This window comes from Poromitra crassiceps (assembly GCF_964638095.1).
Source record: "Poromitra crassiceps genome assembly, chromosome: 14".
Taxonomy (NCBI): domain Eukaryota; kingdom Metazoa; phylum Chordata; class Actinopteri; order Beryciformes; family Melamphaidae; genus Poromitra; species Poromitra crassiceps.
This window is the reverse complement of record NC_139633.1, coordinates 27,536,725-27,553,807: the sequence shown is the minus strand read 5'-3', so window position 1 is coordinate 27,553,807 and position 17,083 is coordinate 27,536,725. Positions and strand designations below refer to the sequence as shown.

The window sequence follows — 17,083 nt, the reverse complement described above, 5'->3', positions numbered from 1 at the left end:
CCCTGGGACAAAATCTGATCAAATGGGGGTCTGTGGTCTAATTTGTGTCAGTTTAGGGGTCCTTGAGGCAAAAAGTTTGAGAACCACTGCTGTAGACTCTGTAGGTGGACTATACAAATAGTGTTACCCATATTTCATTAGATGTGAATGAAGGTATGCAGATGAGTAAGAGGGGAAAAAAAACATTGACCAATGCGTAAATCCCTATTAAATACAAAAAGGCAATTGTGTATAAGGGACTTGTGACAGTCTGCTGTCGATATAGCAAATTACATCACAATTTTCTTTGTCAAAAATGTAGTGGGATAATTTTTAGACGTTCATTTATTTCATACTGAGAAAACACGGACACTAAAGACAAAAATGCTATTGTTACTACAACCTAAAAAAAAACCTGAACGAAATATTGAAACGAGCACAGATAAGTCTACAACTGTAGTTTTGGATCAAATTTGGGTAGTCCAAAGTCAAGGGAAATCAAGACAACTCCTATTTCCCATACTATGCAATAACAATGACAATTGTCTTGTTAATTACACAAAGGTTGTGTAAAAAAATGTCATTGGATGTATTTTAACAAGTCATTTGCTTTTAGAAATTCGGAGCATAAAAATGATCTCCAGAAATCGATAGTACCTTCACCTTGTGTTTGACAGGCAGACATTGAACATAAGTGCTTTATATACGGTAATAAGACACTCAACACAACTTTACCCTTAACCCATTGATACCTGATGCAGCATTTGTGTGTGTATCCCTTTAAGACCGCAAACCGTGTTGACGCGGTTTGCGGTCTTAAAGGGATACACACATAAATGAGGCATATACACGCAAATGCTGCATCAGGTATCAATGGGTTAATTGAAAGCCAATATGCTGTTTGATCTGTAAAGAAGTGCTCATATGGAGTACCGCAGGGATGACATATTTTTGTAGGCTATGCCTGGAAGTCCCTGCGCTGCTGGTTCGTAGGGGGAAAAGGAAGATTATCATGCTGAACACAAACCTTTCACTGTTTCATAAACTTTTGTTAACCACCGACCTTATTTCATGCACTTAACGGAAATTCCCATACAAATATCCCATTGCCTTTTACACCTACGAGCCGGAAGTGTTAGCAGCCATGTTTTCCAGACTCATCCCTGCGGGACTCCATAAGAGATACTATGTAAAGTAGCCAGTGATGCTGACGTTCTCTCATTAATCATGCTTTTCACTTGTCAGTCATTCTTACACCAGGCCTAATTATGAAAAATCTCTTGCCAAAGTGACCCAATTTTGTCAAATTCGTCAGTGCTTATGTAGGAAAAAACACCCAGACAGTTACCACCATGACAGAAAAAGGATGAGACAGGAGAAATATATATATACAGTTCCTAGATTCAAACTGTGGGTGCTGCTGTTAATGAGTCTGTTGCCAGCGTGTGGGCCAGTCCTTCTCTATCCAACTTTGCAGCAGTCGCAAAACATCGATGCGCTGGTAGATCCTGCAAAGTTCGGTGAGCTCAGTCACCGTCTTCTGGTTGTAGCGTAGCAGGAACTCCTGGGTGGGGCTGTGGGACACGGAGCCCTGGGTCCGGTGCTCCAGCAAGGTCAGTTCGTCGTAGCTCATTCCCCAGCGACTGGCAAAGTTCTTCCAGTTCTTGATGGTGCAGTGGTTTGGATCCAGTTTGAGTCGCAGTAAGTCCAGGAGATCTTTGTCGTTCATAAGGTCACTAATCTTGGGAGGAGGAGCTGGACAGCAACACTTTTCACAGGAGCTGCTGAGGAACTGCAGCTCTTTGGGGAAGTCTACGCTCAAAAACAGACAATGAAAATGGAATCGGACGTTAGATTTGAATCATCTCATGCATCCAGGAAGAAAGTCTCATCCATAGTATTTAATTCATTCGTGCATACAGTACCTGATCTAATTAAGGGCAACACATTTTCATGACACTTCAATTTGTTCAGGAGTTGAGCTGGAGTAAAATCTTGCAGGACTGGGTTGGTTCAGAATGTATGTTGAGTGTTAGTCGACTCTAAGCTCACACTGTTGCATACATTACGTTAAGTAATAGTAGGCAAATAGTATTATCCAAAGTAGGAAGACTTTTAGTAATAAGAAGTTGTTTTTATTATATGGCCTGTATATTTATGTTTAAAAATGAAATACATCAACTCAATATAGCTGATGTAGCCAGGTTTGTTTTTTGGAACCGAGTGAGTGTTGCTACCATGTACTATTCTTCTGCTATGCAGACATTCTTAGCTGTCTCCCATTGCCTACCACCTTCACTTCCTATGAAAATTGGAAAAGTAGACCCTAGTTCAGTACACAACAGTACCTTATTTTTTTTAAATAAATATTACCAACCTACGCAAACCTGCAAGACTTGGTCCCATATCATTTAAGAATAAGATTACATCATCAGTCATTCAATCAATCACTTTAATTAGTCACTTTTGAGAGAATGCTAGTGTCCTAGTCACTCAGCATAGGGTATGCTAAAGTGTTATCATGGAGCCTACTATCCAGTTTTGCTAACTGTTTTCCAAGCAAAGTAGAAGTCACCAGAAGATATATGCTAATTTGTATATATTTGCTTCAGTCATAACAAGGCTTCAATCATATTAATAGTCAATAATGTATTTTTCATGGAATGATGATTTATTAATGATTCTTCTATCATAAGAATGAAAACATTTGATATACCTGGTGAAATAGATGTGCATATGCATTCTTCGCCATCTTCCACTGGCTACATGGGGGGAGAAATACAATCAGTCATTAAAGTTAAATTTCATCTTACAGTTCTTCATTCCACCCACTTTTATTGTAAGAATATAAAGTAGACCATGAGCTTCACTCATTGTTCACTGCAGGGTCTGCTTTATCGTTGATTGAGAATGATTTTGTCCTGTAAAGTTGTGGGTTTAAAGGGACAGTTCACCCTAAAATCCAAAATACATATTTTCCCTCTCACCTGTAGTGCTATTTATCCATCTATATCGTTTTGTGTTAGTTGCCTGAATTTTGGAGATATCGGCCGCAGAGATGGCTGCCTTCTCTCCAATACAATGGAACTGGATGGCACTTGGCTTGTGGTACTCAAAGAAACAAAAAAATACATTTGAAAAACTCAACAGCATTGTCTCTTTCCAGAAATCATGACCCGGTTACTCAAGATAATCCACAGACTTTGTTGTGAGCAGTCACGTAGGAACTATTTTCTTTTGTAGGAACTAGCTAGCAGCTAGCGGGTGTAGTTCGGTCAAAAGAAAATAGTTCCTACATGAAACTGCTCATAACAAGGTCTGTGGAATATCTTGAGTAACCGGGTCATGATTTCTGGAAAGAGACAATAATGCTGTTGGGTTTATCAAATGTATTTCTTTGGCACTTTGAGCACCACAATCCGAGTGCCATCCAGTTCCATTGTATTGGAGAGAAGGCAGAAACTCTGCGGCCGATATCTCCAAAACTCAGGCAAATAACACAAAACGATGTAGGTGGATAAATAGCACTACAGGTGAGAGGGAATATATGTATTTTGGATTTTAGTGTGAGCTGTCCCTTTAAATGTGCGCGTGGGTGTCGTGTAAGTGAAGTATAGATCAGTGTAATTCCCATTCTCAAAATGAAGACCACATTTTGCACATTTCCCCCAAATCCTGTTGCTTCCTGCACGCCCCCCCCCCCCGCCCCCCTGGTGTCTCTGAGAGGCTGAACTTTTAACAGTTACAAAGTGATTTTTTCCAGTGGCCTTCCACCATCTGCCACTGAATATGTTTACATGTAGGCTACACACCAATACCACAATCGCTGGAAGTAATAATCAGCAATATACAATAACCATCTTTAGCACCCTCTTACTGTTTTACAGTATGCCATAAAGCAGGACAACAGATTTCCTGCCAAATCCAAACTACTGTCACATAATATTTAATGCAGTATCCCAATCTTCTCAGTGATGGTCTCGTTTGTTTACACTAATTATATTGCCTCAAAATGAATGTGCTAACGATTTATTGGTGGTAAAATGCTATAATGCAAGAACATGAAGTATAGCATACTATGCATACCAGGTCAAAGCAAGTTGCAAATGTCTTCTCATGATATGAATGTACTGTACATGAGGAGAATGAATGTATATGAGAGGCGAGTCAGCAGTCATTTTGGCATGATCCATTTTTTTTTTTTTTTTTTTTAGAGCACTGATTATAAACTTTCACATTTCAGGTTCAATCAACCGGATACATTTGTGCTACTTTATTTTAAAGGGATAGTTCAGATTTTTTGATGTGGGGTTGTATGACGTACTTGCATACACTAAGTGTACTACATGCAGTAGAATGTCCCAGTTTGGAGAAATGGAGACGGGCTGCGTCAGGCAAGTAGAGCTGTCTGCTGAGCCTGAGTGTGAAGCGGGCCATGAACAAAAACTGAAAAAAACTGAAAAAATACATCAAATGCTTCCATACTGCTCACCTGGCGTAATCCAAGTCTCCACAAGCCCTGAGATGCCAAGTTGACTTGAAAATATGTCATTTACACCCTGTCTTTAGCTGAAATCTTCACTGTAGCCAGGTGCGGCAGCAGCTGGGGGAGAAGTGAGGCTGCTGCACCACCTGGCTACATTGAAGATTCCAGCAAAAAAAAAAACAGGGCGTAAATGATGTCTTTTCAAGTCGCCTTGGCATCTCAGGACTTGTGGAGACTTGGATTATGCCAGGTGAGCAGTATGGAAGCTTTACGTTCTTGCTCATGGCCCCTTCACACTCAGCCGACGGCTCTACTTGTCTGACGCCGGTCTACATTTCTTCAAACTAGGACCGTGCCGGCTGCATTCTACTGCATCGTAGTAGTACACTACAAAGGCAAAGGATTGATCAAATGCACGCTGATCTTTCCTGGCTGAAAGTGGAAGTCAGATTAACATGCAGTCTCCTCATTTTATTCAGAAATATTTGTGTTTTAATAAAACAACCCGGCAGCCTGTACTCAAAGATATTATTTTCTAAGAACAGACGTGACCGTGAAACGAGACAAGTGAGTAGGGGTCATGTTACAATGCCTCAACCCAGAACAAATGCAATGAAAGAAACTGTTTTGTATCGAGCCATCTCTCCCATTGGAATAAGTTGCCTTACTTAATGACTCAAGCACCAAGTAAAGATAGCTTTAAAAAGAAAGTCAAGGGGCTATTCTTGGGTACAGGCCCACAAAAGACATTGATATAACTTTGATATCGAGATGCAGCAGAGATACAGAGTTGTATGTGGTTCATTGAAACACTATTTGCTTGAAATATTTTTTTGTGTAGTGTACTGTACTGTAATGTTTTGATTTGATTTGGTTTTGTCTTTTTTCGGTTTTTGTTTTTGTTTGGGGGGGGGGGGGGGGGGGGGTTAATGTATGCCTACAATATATGTGAAAGCATGTGTATACTTTTATGTTTTTAAGGTGGACCCCAGGAAGAGTAGATGTTACCTCGGTAACAACTAATGGGGATCCAAATAAATAAACAAATAAACACTGACTGTACTGTATGCAAGTACCTCATACAACCCCACATCAAAAAATCCGAACTATCCCTTTAATATGGTTTGAGTGCCAGAAGATTTGGATATTTGAGTTACGGCTTGCCTCTATTGCACCTAGCACTTAGTGATGGTTTGATGTGACATATAAATGAGACAATGTAATAAGAAGGTGTGTGAACTGTGAACCAACTAACATTGTAAACAGCTTGAAATACGGACCTGCCTTATTCGGTCTGAGGAGGGAGTCAGGTATCCAGGGGGCATGGAGCTCAGATGGAGTGTCACTGCATCTGGTGGAGACAGACATTACTGGCTATATAAAAGAATAGGCTAACACAACTGTATTATGAACAAAAAACTGTTTTGTGAATACATGCATTTCTAGGATAGGTTTGTGAATTTTAGACATATATATAATTTGTCCCCCCACATGAATTTCACATGCATGTGTAAATTCCCATGTGAAACAGCTCATATCACATGAGCAACATAGGTGTTCCACACACATGGGCTTTGCACATCGGAAATGTGTGGATTTTGGAACATTTTCAGGTGCTCCGCGTGTTACATGTGATAACATTTCCAATGCGATAACGTGTTTTTCCATGTGTACACATGTGGGAAAACGTGTCATCACATGGGAAATTCATGTGGTTTTTCCTATATGGCTGTAGGACTTTAACCTTGCGAGGCAGCTGGACTCGCGAGAACGAGATCACAGATCACCCAATCACGTGCCCAAAAGTATCTTTTGAAAATGCCTGCGCCTTTTTAGCCAGTTTTCAAGCTCGAGTTCCCAGATGGTTCTGTGAAACAAACCATCCGGCAGCGTCAGGTTGGTAGTACTTGGAGCCAAAGATAATCTTGTCTCCAGAGTCAGCTGTCAGTTGACATAGTGAGCTCTGTTTGGTAGTTTGATATTTAACAAATATGAGCAAATAGTCTAAAAAATATGATTTGTAAACAGATGCATTGACATTTGACTATCTAAATGAGTAAGAGTATGCCAGAATGACTGTATATGTGACTGTATGTGTGGATTGTTGAAAATATGAAAGAGCGCTCATACATGCTTTGTGAAAAGTGCCATTGAAGTCGACTGCTAATTTACCATGAGGATCTGTCACTTGGACTGGATAGTTGGCCTCCAACGACTGAGGGAGAGAGAGGGAGAGACAACGGTTATACTGGTGAACCATGTGATCATGGTCAATGAGTCACATTAAATAAATGAAATGAAATGAAAAATGAAAAGTAATGGTGGTCTCGACCTAGTTTCAAGATGAAGACCAGACACGCTGCCTCACGTCACATCACAATAGGCGTCAGCTCCCAGCCTAAGACTAGTGTAATCCTAGTGTGACGTCAAGCGTAATCCTAGTGTGACGTCCGCCGTGACGTGTGTCTCATCACCCCGTCCTCAACAGCCAATCAGCCCCTCAACTTGCCAATATGACGTCGGTAATGTCGTCAACGCCGAGGCTATGACGTGCCAGCACTTATAGCCATGCTCAGCGTGTCATCGTCCTCTTTCCCTGATCCTTCTCCTCCATGGTTGCTGTACCTGAGCTGATCGCATCCCATCCTCTGAAGCTGTGTTTCGCCCCACCCACCTCCCCAGTCCACCACCAATGTCTTGACTCCTGAAGAATCCCCTACGGGGGGGAGGGGGGATTCTCTATCCTAGTCCGAGCAGATGCCCTCCTCTCTCACCACAAGAAGAGAGGCATCTTACCACGCAGTCATTACGCCAAAGAACTAGTTGCCATGCTGCCATGCCATAGAATTAGTTGCCAGAATTAGTTGCCATGCCGTTTCATGCCATAGATCTTATCGCCATGCCATTCTTGAATAAAGCTTGCTCGTTAATTCTACCCTCTGGTCTCTCATGAGTGAAACATGAATAAAGCCGAAGAGTCAACCTGAGAAACACAACTTCTATATATATATATATATTTTTTAAATTATTTTAAAGAACAATATACGAACAAGACAAACAGGCTCAGACACAGGAAAACACAACGTCTTCAGCTGGGTCAGCTTCACACATTCAGTCTGTGTTGTTCATGAGACAGAGAGCACATTGAAGGTTTCCAGGCTGTAACCGTGGAAGAAGATTACACTGTTTGAATAAAGGGGGGAGCAGCTTGCTACAACATGTCCCTCAATGAGCCCTCAGGTGCTAGAAATCACAGTACATTGTGCTCAGTTATGGTACATTTCTCACCAGATTACTGTAAGACTCTTCTTTTTAACCCATTGATACCCGATGCAGCATTTGCGTGTATATCCCTCATTTGTGTGTGTGTATCCCTTTAAGACCGCGAACCGCAGTTCGCGGTCTTAAAGGGACACACACACAAATGCTGCATCAGGTATCAATGGGTTAAGGGCTGGCAATGAGAAATCAGCACAAAGCAAACCATCGTTGTTGCTCAAGAAGAGACAAGCAAGCTCATTTGGCCCATAATGCCCTTTCACACAATTGAACCAATAAATGAATGAATAAAGACACTTACAATCTCTGCCATAAAGCTGCTGGTATCTGTGTCCTCCACTGGTTCTGAGGTTATTCTGTCTGTTACGAAAAAAGGAACAGGCATGAATAACAGAGTTGTGTTCAAGAAGAGCAGCACACACGTCAGCGTAGCATAGCAGCGTCACAGTGTTGCCTCCTCTGATCCGATTACCACGTAAATATACTCCCTCTCTCTCTCTATATACAGTATGTGCATTGTAAAAACTGGAAGTGTCAACCACAGACGTGCACCTAAAATGCACTTCCTCAAAACTGTGACGCGATATAACTCGGTGGTAATGACGCATGAATCAGCGGTGTAGTACAGCAAATGGGATAAATTAGATTTCCACCCGCATCAGTCTTGCCACGGTGGGGCAAATGTACTTTTAGGTGGGTTGTGTTAGTAACAGTGTTGGGAGTAACTAGTTGTAACTTAACTACTTTTTTCAGTAACTAGTAATCTAACTTTTTCAAATTCAGTAACTCAGTTACAGTTACTAAAATAGTAACTGGGCTAGTTACTAGTTACTTTAGGACATGAAAATAACGGACAAATTCAGAGGATTACCCAGTTTCTGATCCTCAGACCTAGTCCGGGGAGAGAGCTGCAGCCAGACCCCCAGAGGCTAATGACCTTGATAGGCTATAAGCCTCCCCAATAAGCGAATGTTCAATGCCACACTGTGGCACAGCAACACTAACATAATGTGTGCATTAATAACAATCGAAGCGGACTTTTAAAAGTAACGCAAAAGTTACTTTCCCTAGTAACTAATTACTTTGAAGTAACTGGTAACTTTAAAGTAATTAAATTACCTTTTGAGAGAAGTAACTAGTAACTGTAACTAATTACCAATTTTCAGTAACTTTCCCAACACTGGTTAGTAATGCTGTTTGTTTTTCTTTGCTTTGAGAGCTTTGTCATCGAAAATCATGTTGAGCCAACCTGGATGGAATAAAGCTCTTAATAAATCAAACCTTATTGAATGGACTGAGCACTGAGGAGGCACATCTTGAGTGAGCTACGTTCACGGATGAGTTGTACGAGGCGCACAAAGGCAGCTTTTCAGCTCCACAAAATACCTGCACGAGGCCGTGTGGGTCCAGCGTCGCTCTACGTCACTGTGAAGCCATTGTGTCCCAAAGGGCTCCAGATAAAGAAGTGCCCTGGCCTTTCTTGGGTTACAGTCTATGACGATGAAACTTTAATTTGCATGCTAAACTAGAATTAGGGATGACGCGATCACGTGTATCCGAGGCTTTTCCTACGTATCTACAGCTTTCAAGATATGGTTGAATATTGTGAATGTGAGGCTGATAAGGTCGAGCGTTGAAAGAGAAACTAGAGCCTGTATGTCAGTGATCCTATAAGTCATCGAAGCACTGCCTCATTTCCTCAAACAATAAATAACACAGGTTTTTTTTTGGCACATGAGTGGCACTGGCATCAACCCTGTTACAAACTCTGCTGTAACTGTACAACACATTAAAGGGGACGTACGTACACTTTTTTTACTCTCCCCTATCACAATCTGACCATCATATATTCACGGGGTTGTTGATCGATATCAATGATTCAACAATAATTTGACCAACTGCTGAGATTTCGAGACGCTCCCAATCCCCCCGATCTACTGGTACTTCCAACGACTCCACGATGGAGGGAGGATGGTGCCATAAGGAAGCGAGCGACGCCGTAACACATCTCAGCTACGAAGGTGATAACGCCTTAAAGTCGAACTGAACCATCTGTTGGTCACGTGCATAATGAGTCCGTTTCAGACTGAAAACATAGTTTGTCTAAGATGACAGGTTGAGAGGCGGGTCATAGTATCATGTCGATGATTTTATTTGACAATTCTGGGGACTGGATTGGGCTTTGGCCAATCCTGGCGTGTTCCGCCTCCAAATCGAGTGGGATTCAGTCGTGTTGTGGCGCTCCCCTCGGGAAGAGCCTTTTGACGGGAGGAGTGGATGTCAGCGACCCGCAGGCAGCCAGCTGCCTTCGTGTTGCCGAGCGGAGAGTGCAGCACGTCGGCCTGGAATCTCCGAGGTGCGACCCCTGACAACCAAGCTCTCGGATGCGCGCGCCATTATCGCTGCTGTAACGATACGATATCCCTGGAATGCGCGTTTTAACGAGCCAGTTACATTTCTTGGCCTTCTTAGAGATTATAGTTTTTGTTTTTTGTTCACGTTTCTAACAATTGGCCAAGTTAGTAGTTAGTTTATGGGATAGGAATTCTGCCAGATGAGAGGCACTAGGTGCCATTTTCGACTTCATTTGGAAGAGAAAATTATCCAGAAATGAAGATTTGATTGACAGCTGCATGTCGTGATATGATTGGTTGAAATGGGGTAGAAATTTGATAGTACTGGGTGACGTCAGCAAACTGTAAATTACTGTTATCAATGAAATCTTGAAAAACGAACTTTTGATGTGAAAAAGTGTGAAAAACTAAAGAAATTAGATTGTTGTGATTTGTTTTGCATACATTATTAAATAGGTGCACTGCATACCCAGGTATTTGAACTAAAAGAAAAGAAAAGTCATTCTTGGGTTCAGCTCGACTTTAAGGCAGAAAAGCAAAGGACAACACAGTATATATATATATATACCATGGTGATGTATTATCTCTTTACTAGATGTTTTACTAGATGTTTCCTCTCTGCTTGAGTTAGCTAGCTTACTCCTCTGTCTGGAGAATAGTGTTTATATCAATCACAACTAACTAGCCATGCCATAGACTTGTTGATGTCGCTGCAATTCTTTGGTTCTGATTGGGGCCGGACGATATGGTTGAAATCAATATCATGATAATCATAAGAATTGAAGAAGAATTGTTCTTGAAATCAATAAATTATATCACAATAATGGTTCATGTATGCAAAATCACAAATCAATCAAATAATAAAATGAATGTTCAACTCATTGAACCGAATGGTAATGTTAGGTGTGATGTCAAACAAAACTGAACTTAAATTACTCTAATTTAGTCAAATAATGACAATGACTTGGCTCAACTAGACCATCAGACCTTGTAAAGACACAAACGTCAACTATCTGCAAAACACACTCAAGCTAACAACAAGTCTCTATAATCACTAAATACCAAATAATTAAAGTGTGATGATGATAATGGCAATTATGACTATTATCATTCTATATGTTATTCTTTCCAGGAATCAATAAATGGGAGTAGCCTCATTCTGAAAGAATGGAAGTCCCCCTCTTCACCTTCTTCTTCCAGATCCCTGAGAACCAACTCACTTAAAAAGTTTCTATCTAAACTATTTGGGACCCGTTTCTAGCCTACCTCGACGAGGTTAGGGTGGTGGCTGGTGACTTTCCTGGCTAGTTTCTGTTGAACGCCTTGTGTTGGCGCGACATCTCTTACAAGTATATTTCAATCATGAGAGACTCATAGGAAGTTTTAACAAGCATTATTGAACAAATAACCAGTTTAAGTGTGGCGTATGGCTCCATGATATGATGACGCTCCTCTTGAGATGAGAGAGGGGGGGGGGCGTCAGTGACGTATAGGATAGATAATCCCCCCATAGGGATTTCTACAGGAGCCATGACGTTGGTGGTGATCAGGGGAGGGGGTGGGGCGAGACAACTGCTCCAGTGATAATGAACAGCAGCTGAGGATGATGGCACAAATGTGAGTAATGACATAGTAGCAAGGGCTCTATATACCACCACCACCGCTTAGGTGATTGGCTCAGCAGATCAGGAGAGACAGATGTCCTTAGCTGATTGGATATTGGGAAATGGAGAAGGGGCAGTTGTGATGTCACTAGTGATGTCACTCGAGCAATTGTGATGTCACCAGTGATGTCACTCGAGCAATTGTGATGTCATCAGTGATGTCACTCAAGCAATTGTGATGTCATCAGTGATGTCACTAAGGAGTTACACACCCTGAATGACGAGGGGCATGTACGCATGGGGTGCTCTAAACTATGCTGTAGAGGTTAGTCTTCCATGATTGAAATTCAGTCAAAGACCACACTAAGCACCAGACCTTATATGGATGGTAGTACACCACATTGTAATAACTGTAATTACTGTGTCTGAGCTTATTCATTTGTTCATATATATTGTTAAAATTGAAAAAATCTAATCAAAATGGGAGTAGCTAGGTCTTAGATCTTTCAAATGGTGGACGTGGTGTATAGAATTCAACTCATCATCACTTGCTTCCTGAACAGAAAGGACCAAAAATATCTCACACTGTGCATTCAGTGGAATACACAGAGGGGAAACTTAGGTGGTTCACCCGGGCCACAGTGTCTGCTTTGACCAGCCCACAGTCTAGTAGGAAACGCTGTAAAGAACACGCTGCAGTCTAGTAGGAAAAGCAGTTGTACACCGAGTACACTCGTCACATCACGTGACACGTCACTATTTCAAAATACACGTGGTATTTTGCTATCATGAAATGCATTCATTTACTGTATGTACTTTCGTTTTCTGATTTTAAGACCCCTATCTTCAGGTAACTTACAGTTTGATATACTACATACTGTAATGTTAATATACAGTATACCATGCATGTACCCTTATCTGTGTGGGTAAAGTGAGTTTGGGTGGCTTTTGCTCTCCACTACACCCCTGGTAAAAACACATTATGTCAATGTGTTTGAATGTGTGCGCTCCTAATATACAAATACACCAAAAATAAATCCACTGTAAAATAACAATAGTAATGTACTGAAACGGTTGTATTCTAACACTTGGAAACACAAGATCTTCCGTCACTGTTGTAGATGTCTGTACAAAATGCCCTTGAAGGGAAAATCCCCTGTTAAGTATCACCAAACTCTGATGTCCAATGCATTCCAGGGCTTATTGTTGTAGTAGTGTCTTGCAGTAATATAGTTTTTGGGTGTGTACCCCAGTACCACTTTCCCCAACCTGCCTCATCCACTTCGATTTCTTGTGTGTTCCTCATCGCTTACTCAAAAATGCCACATGTCTTAGAGCCAGTGTTGGGTGTAACTCATTACAAAGGTAACATATTACATGTAATATATTACTTTTAGCAGTAACTCAGTAATATAATTGATTACTTAGGATTTCAGTAATATTATACCAGTTACTTTGTCAAGTAACTCAAGTTCCAAATTGAGTTACATTTTATTTAATCAAAGCACATATTTTAATAAAGATACAATCATTTCCTAATCAAACTGTGTGTTTTTATGCAAATAACCACTATAGATGACAATAACAAAGGAAAAGAATAACATTTAGAATTTTGGACTGTTTACACTGACTTCAAGGCGGGTGAAATTATTTTTCGGGATGGTTCCGGGGCGGCGATGTCATTCTGCTGCCGCTGTTGTTTTGGTAAAAGTAATGCAAAAGTACTTTAATAAGTAACAAGTTACTCTACACAGAAAGTAATATTGTAAAGTAACTTATTACTTTCAAATGAAAGTAACTAGTAATATGTAGTATATTACATTTTGAAAGTAACTTGCCCAACACTGCTTAGGGCCGCATTGCATTCTGGTCTATCGAGGCTATAGTGGTATCCCTGTTCTCCCTGTATGCTGCTTGAACCCAACGTCATTGCAAGACGGTACGTGCAAGAAGAAGCGCCTCGCTCTTTGATCGTGAGGAGCCGACACCAAAGCCTGACGTCTACCATTGATGTTTCAGATAGCAGAAACATCTCCTTTTATCATCTTCTGCTGTCAAAACTCCACTGTCTGCAGCTGCGATGGAGATATCTGGATGTGTGTGCTCTACGTTCGGCCAATTATCCCACAGGAATGAGGCAATACAAACCAAACAACTAAAAAGGACACAGAAATGCGAGCTACATCGCAGCTATTAAAAAAACAAATCAGTGTTGAAGTATTATGGTGCATTTTCCCTTTAGATACTGAGACATACAGTAACTATTAGGCCTTATAGCCAGTCCAATTATCAAGTGTAAGTCTAACCTCCACATCAGTTGTTGTAGCATTGTTTCTGCCTCTCTGGGAATGCGAGGGGCATGTAACTGCACGCTCTGGATAAAGTTCAAGAGATGAAATATAACCCACATCATAATACGTTGCTTAGGGCCATAATTCCGCGCAGGTGAACCTGGCTTTTCTCCGTTTTTGACCACCCATGCCTCGTATGAAAGGATCAGCGCACTTTCGAAGTATTTCTAAGCAGAGTGTGGCGCGGGGCGTATGCTCTGTCATCATTTGGTTTCCACACATGGCTGGAGGTGAATGGCGTGCTAATACCTGAGCCGGGGGTACGGCGGCGTCTAGACCGAGAGCTAAGATACACACACGCACTTTGTACAAACTGCCTCTACCACTGCATCGTGTGCATTGGTGGGTGATGATGTGTGTGTGTCTGTCTCTTTCTCTGTGTGTGTGTGTGTGTGCGTGTGCGTGTGCGTGTGTGTGTGTGCGTGCGTGCGTGTGTGTGTGTGTGTGTGTGTGTGTGTGTGTGTGTGTGCTGTGTGTGTGTGTTCCGGTTGGTGCCCGCCTTTGTCTTGGTCAAATTCAAAGATATTTCATATTAAACGTTAAATCCAAAAGCAGATATGGATCAACCTTCACACAGAGTGTAAAGGTTTACATGGCAGGTTGCAGTTCAAGTAACAATCTGCAACGTTTTCATGTCAAGAATGTCCCTTTTGTTAATGCATAGCACAGCACAGCACACTGCGCTATGATTTATGCTATTATGCTACGACGAGGCTAACGATTGTGGTTTGTTTTGGAATAAACAGAAGAACTGGGTCGTTAGCATGTGCAGGGATAGCCACCATGGCTGAACAGACAAAGAAAAGAGAAAGTGCAGCAACAGGAAACCCAAGGAAAATGACGTCAGCAAATAAAATAATAATCTGCCGGATTATCACCTAAAATAGGACTGGGTAACATTTGGTTGCTTTTCCCTCCAGCAACTACATTGTGTTGGTAGCAGGCTACAGACTACCACAATATGTTAAGGTTAATCTTACAGCATCTTTCATCCAATCACCACACCTATAAGTGACTGCTGATTGGCTAAGGAAATAACTGTACCTAACGACAACCAACATTGCTTTGTTAAACTGCATTTTACATAATAGAAAATTGACTAGAACTTGATATGACTGAAATAGCCTAGATAAATGTGAAGTAGCCTACTGTTGAATCTGATTGCATTGCGAACAAATGTTTTATAGTAGGGAAGAAATGCATAAAAATGCCACACTCAAGAGTTCAAGTGTCATTTCTTTTAGTTTGAACGAATGCCAAAAATGAAATATGATAGACAGAGTGACAGACACACCAACACATATTACAAAACCGCACAGTGAAGGCGAATATGGGACACTGTGATGCTGTTGTTTTCCAGGTGAGATCAGCATCAACATGAACACCACCACCACGCACCTCCTCCTCGAGCCACGACAAGCATCTGCCCCCGTGCGCTACACGTTAGCCACAACATTCAAATGAAAGAGGGGAAGGACGGTCCCTGATACTCTGATACCCATGAAATATTTCCATCCCCATGACCCCATTCCTTAGTTGTGTTCTGAATCAATATGGTTCATAGACAGGAAAGATTACAATTCAATCCAGTTCAATCCAGATTATTTCATGTGTTAATGTGTAGGCTCACTGCCTAGACTAAATGTGTTTCCATGAAGTTGGGGGGATTTTTTTTAAAGTTATTAGAAACTTCCTCTAGTTTGTGGTTGCAATTTGAAAGCAGTTGCTGCGTCCCCCGCCAACCGGCTGATTCAATTTAAAGTTGCTCAAGTTCTTCCCCTCTGTCTCTCCACTGTGTCACAGGTCACAGCAGGGGTCAGAGGGGACTCTGTCTCTCCACTGTGTCACAGGTCACAGCAGGTGTCAGAGGGCACTCTGTCTCACCACTGTGTCACAGGTCACAGGTGTCAGGTGTCAGAGGTCACTCTGTCTCACCACTGTGTGACAGGTGTCAGGTGTCAGAGGTCACTCTGTCTCATGCCTTCTGCTTCTGCCCTTCACTGTCGAGATTCTGGGCCAAAATATTTGACTGGTACAGTACTCTAAAGGCCTACAAAATTACCCTTCAGCCGGAGGCAGAACTCGCCATCTTCGGCTGCTCGGGGACCTCTCTGCGCTTCCCCACAGCTGTGCAATAGTCTCTGACACTGGGGACAACTGTTGCCAAAAAACCCATCCTGAAAGAATGGAAGTCCCCCTCTTCACCTTCTTTCCAACTGTGGTTGACGGACATGATCTCTGTTATAAGGATGGAGAGGCTCAGATCTTTGAGAACCAACTCGCCTAAAAAGTGTCAAACTATTTGGCACCTTCGACGAGGTTGGGGGCTGTGGGTGACTTGACTGGCTGGTTTCTGTTAGACACCTTGCGTGGCACCCCATGCGCAACATCTCTTACAAGTAGGCTATATAAGCACCTTATATGGATGGTAGCGCCACATTATAGTGTTGATATTATGTATGTTTTCTTTCCTTTACTGTGTCTGAGCTTGTTCATTTTGTTCATTTTTGTTCATATATATTGTTAAAATGGAAGGGGGGGAAAGTATTCACAAACAGTGAAAACAAACAAACAAAACAAGTAGCCTAAATCAAAATATTTTCAGTTCAATTTGGTCGAAAATATCTCAACATTTACAGAGTGAAATGTTAATTGGCATGATGGAAAGCGAATAAAGAAGAGCGGTCATAAAACACAAGAACAGTAGCCTAATAAACATGATAAAGTTTTGCCCAAGTTATACACGACAAGCTATACAAGACATTTTACTCACCAAATGGCTCCTTATACGCCCTCAAACTGGTCATTTTCGCAGTGCTGAACACTGACATGCAAGTAAGAGTAACGGCTAACGGGATAGGATAAATGCAGTCTATATAACCTAAAAAACACAAAACATACAATAATAAATGCCACCTCTTCAGTTGATAGAGCGCGCTGATGCCAGCCAGCCCAGCGGCGGCAGGTAAGATGAGTGAAACGCTGCAGAGCGACGAGTGGAAGTCAGGATCAATGCTGCCTTCATGGTCT

General features: G+C 41.6%; 1 protein-coding gene across 2 annotated transcripts; it reads right to left on the bottom strand.

Moving 5' to 3' along the window:
* Window positions 1-85: 85 nt before the first annotated feature.
* Window positions 86-17,003, bottom strand: edaradd (EDAR-associated death domain). 2 transcript variants are annotated; one of them, XM_083650995.1, is made up of 6 exons: window positions 16,827-17,003; window positions 8,046-8,104; window positions 6,596-6,680; window positions 5,746-5,816; window positions 2,696-2,741; window positions 86-1,791 (listed from the first exon to the last, which is right to left on the bottom strand). In XM_083650995.1, exons 1-6 carry the CDS (start codon window positions 16,882-16,884, stop codon window positions 1,403-1,405), a joined length of 708 nt encoding a protein of 235 aa, XP_083507121.1. In that variant the 5' UTR covers window positions 16,885-17,003; the 3' UTR covers window positions 86-1,402. The 2 variants fall into 2 exon arrangements, with proteins under 2 accessions (XP_083507121.1, XP_083507122.1); XM_083650996.1 differs by having other exon boundaries at window positions 6,638-6,680.
* Between the last annotated feature and the right edge of the window lie 80 nt (window positions 17,004-17,083).

Coding starts and splice junctions, on each gene's coding strand:
- edaradd (XM_083650995.1), bottom strand. CDS start 16,884: ATGTCAGTGTTCAGCACTGCGAAAATGACCAGTTTGAGGGCGTATAAG. Junction 6,681..8,045: donor GCAGCTTTATGGCAGAGATT/GTAAGTGTCTTT, acceptor TCTCTCCCTCAG/TCGTTGGAGGCCAACTATCC. Junction 2,742..5,745: donor CCTCAGACCGAATAAGGCAG/GTCCGTATTTCA, acceptor CCCCCCATGTAG/CCAGTGGAAGATGGCGAAGA.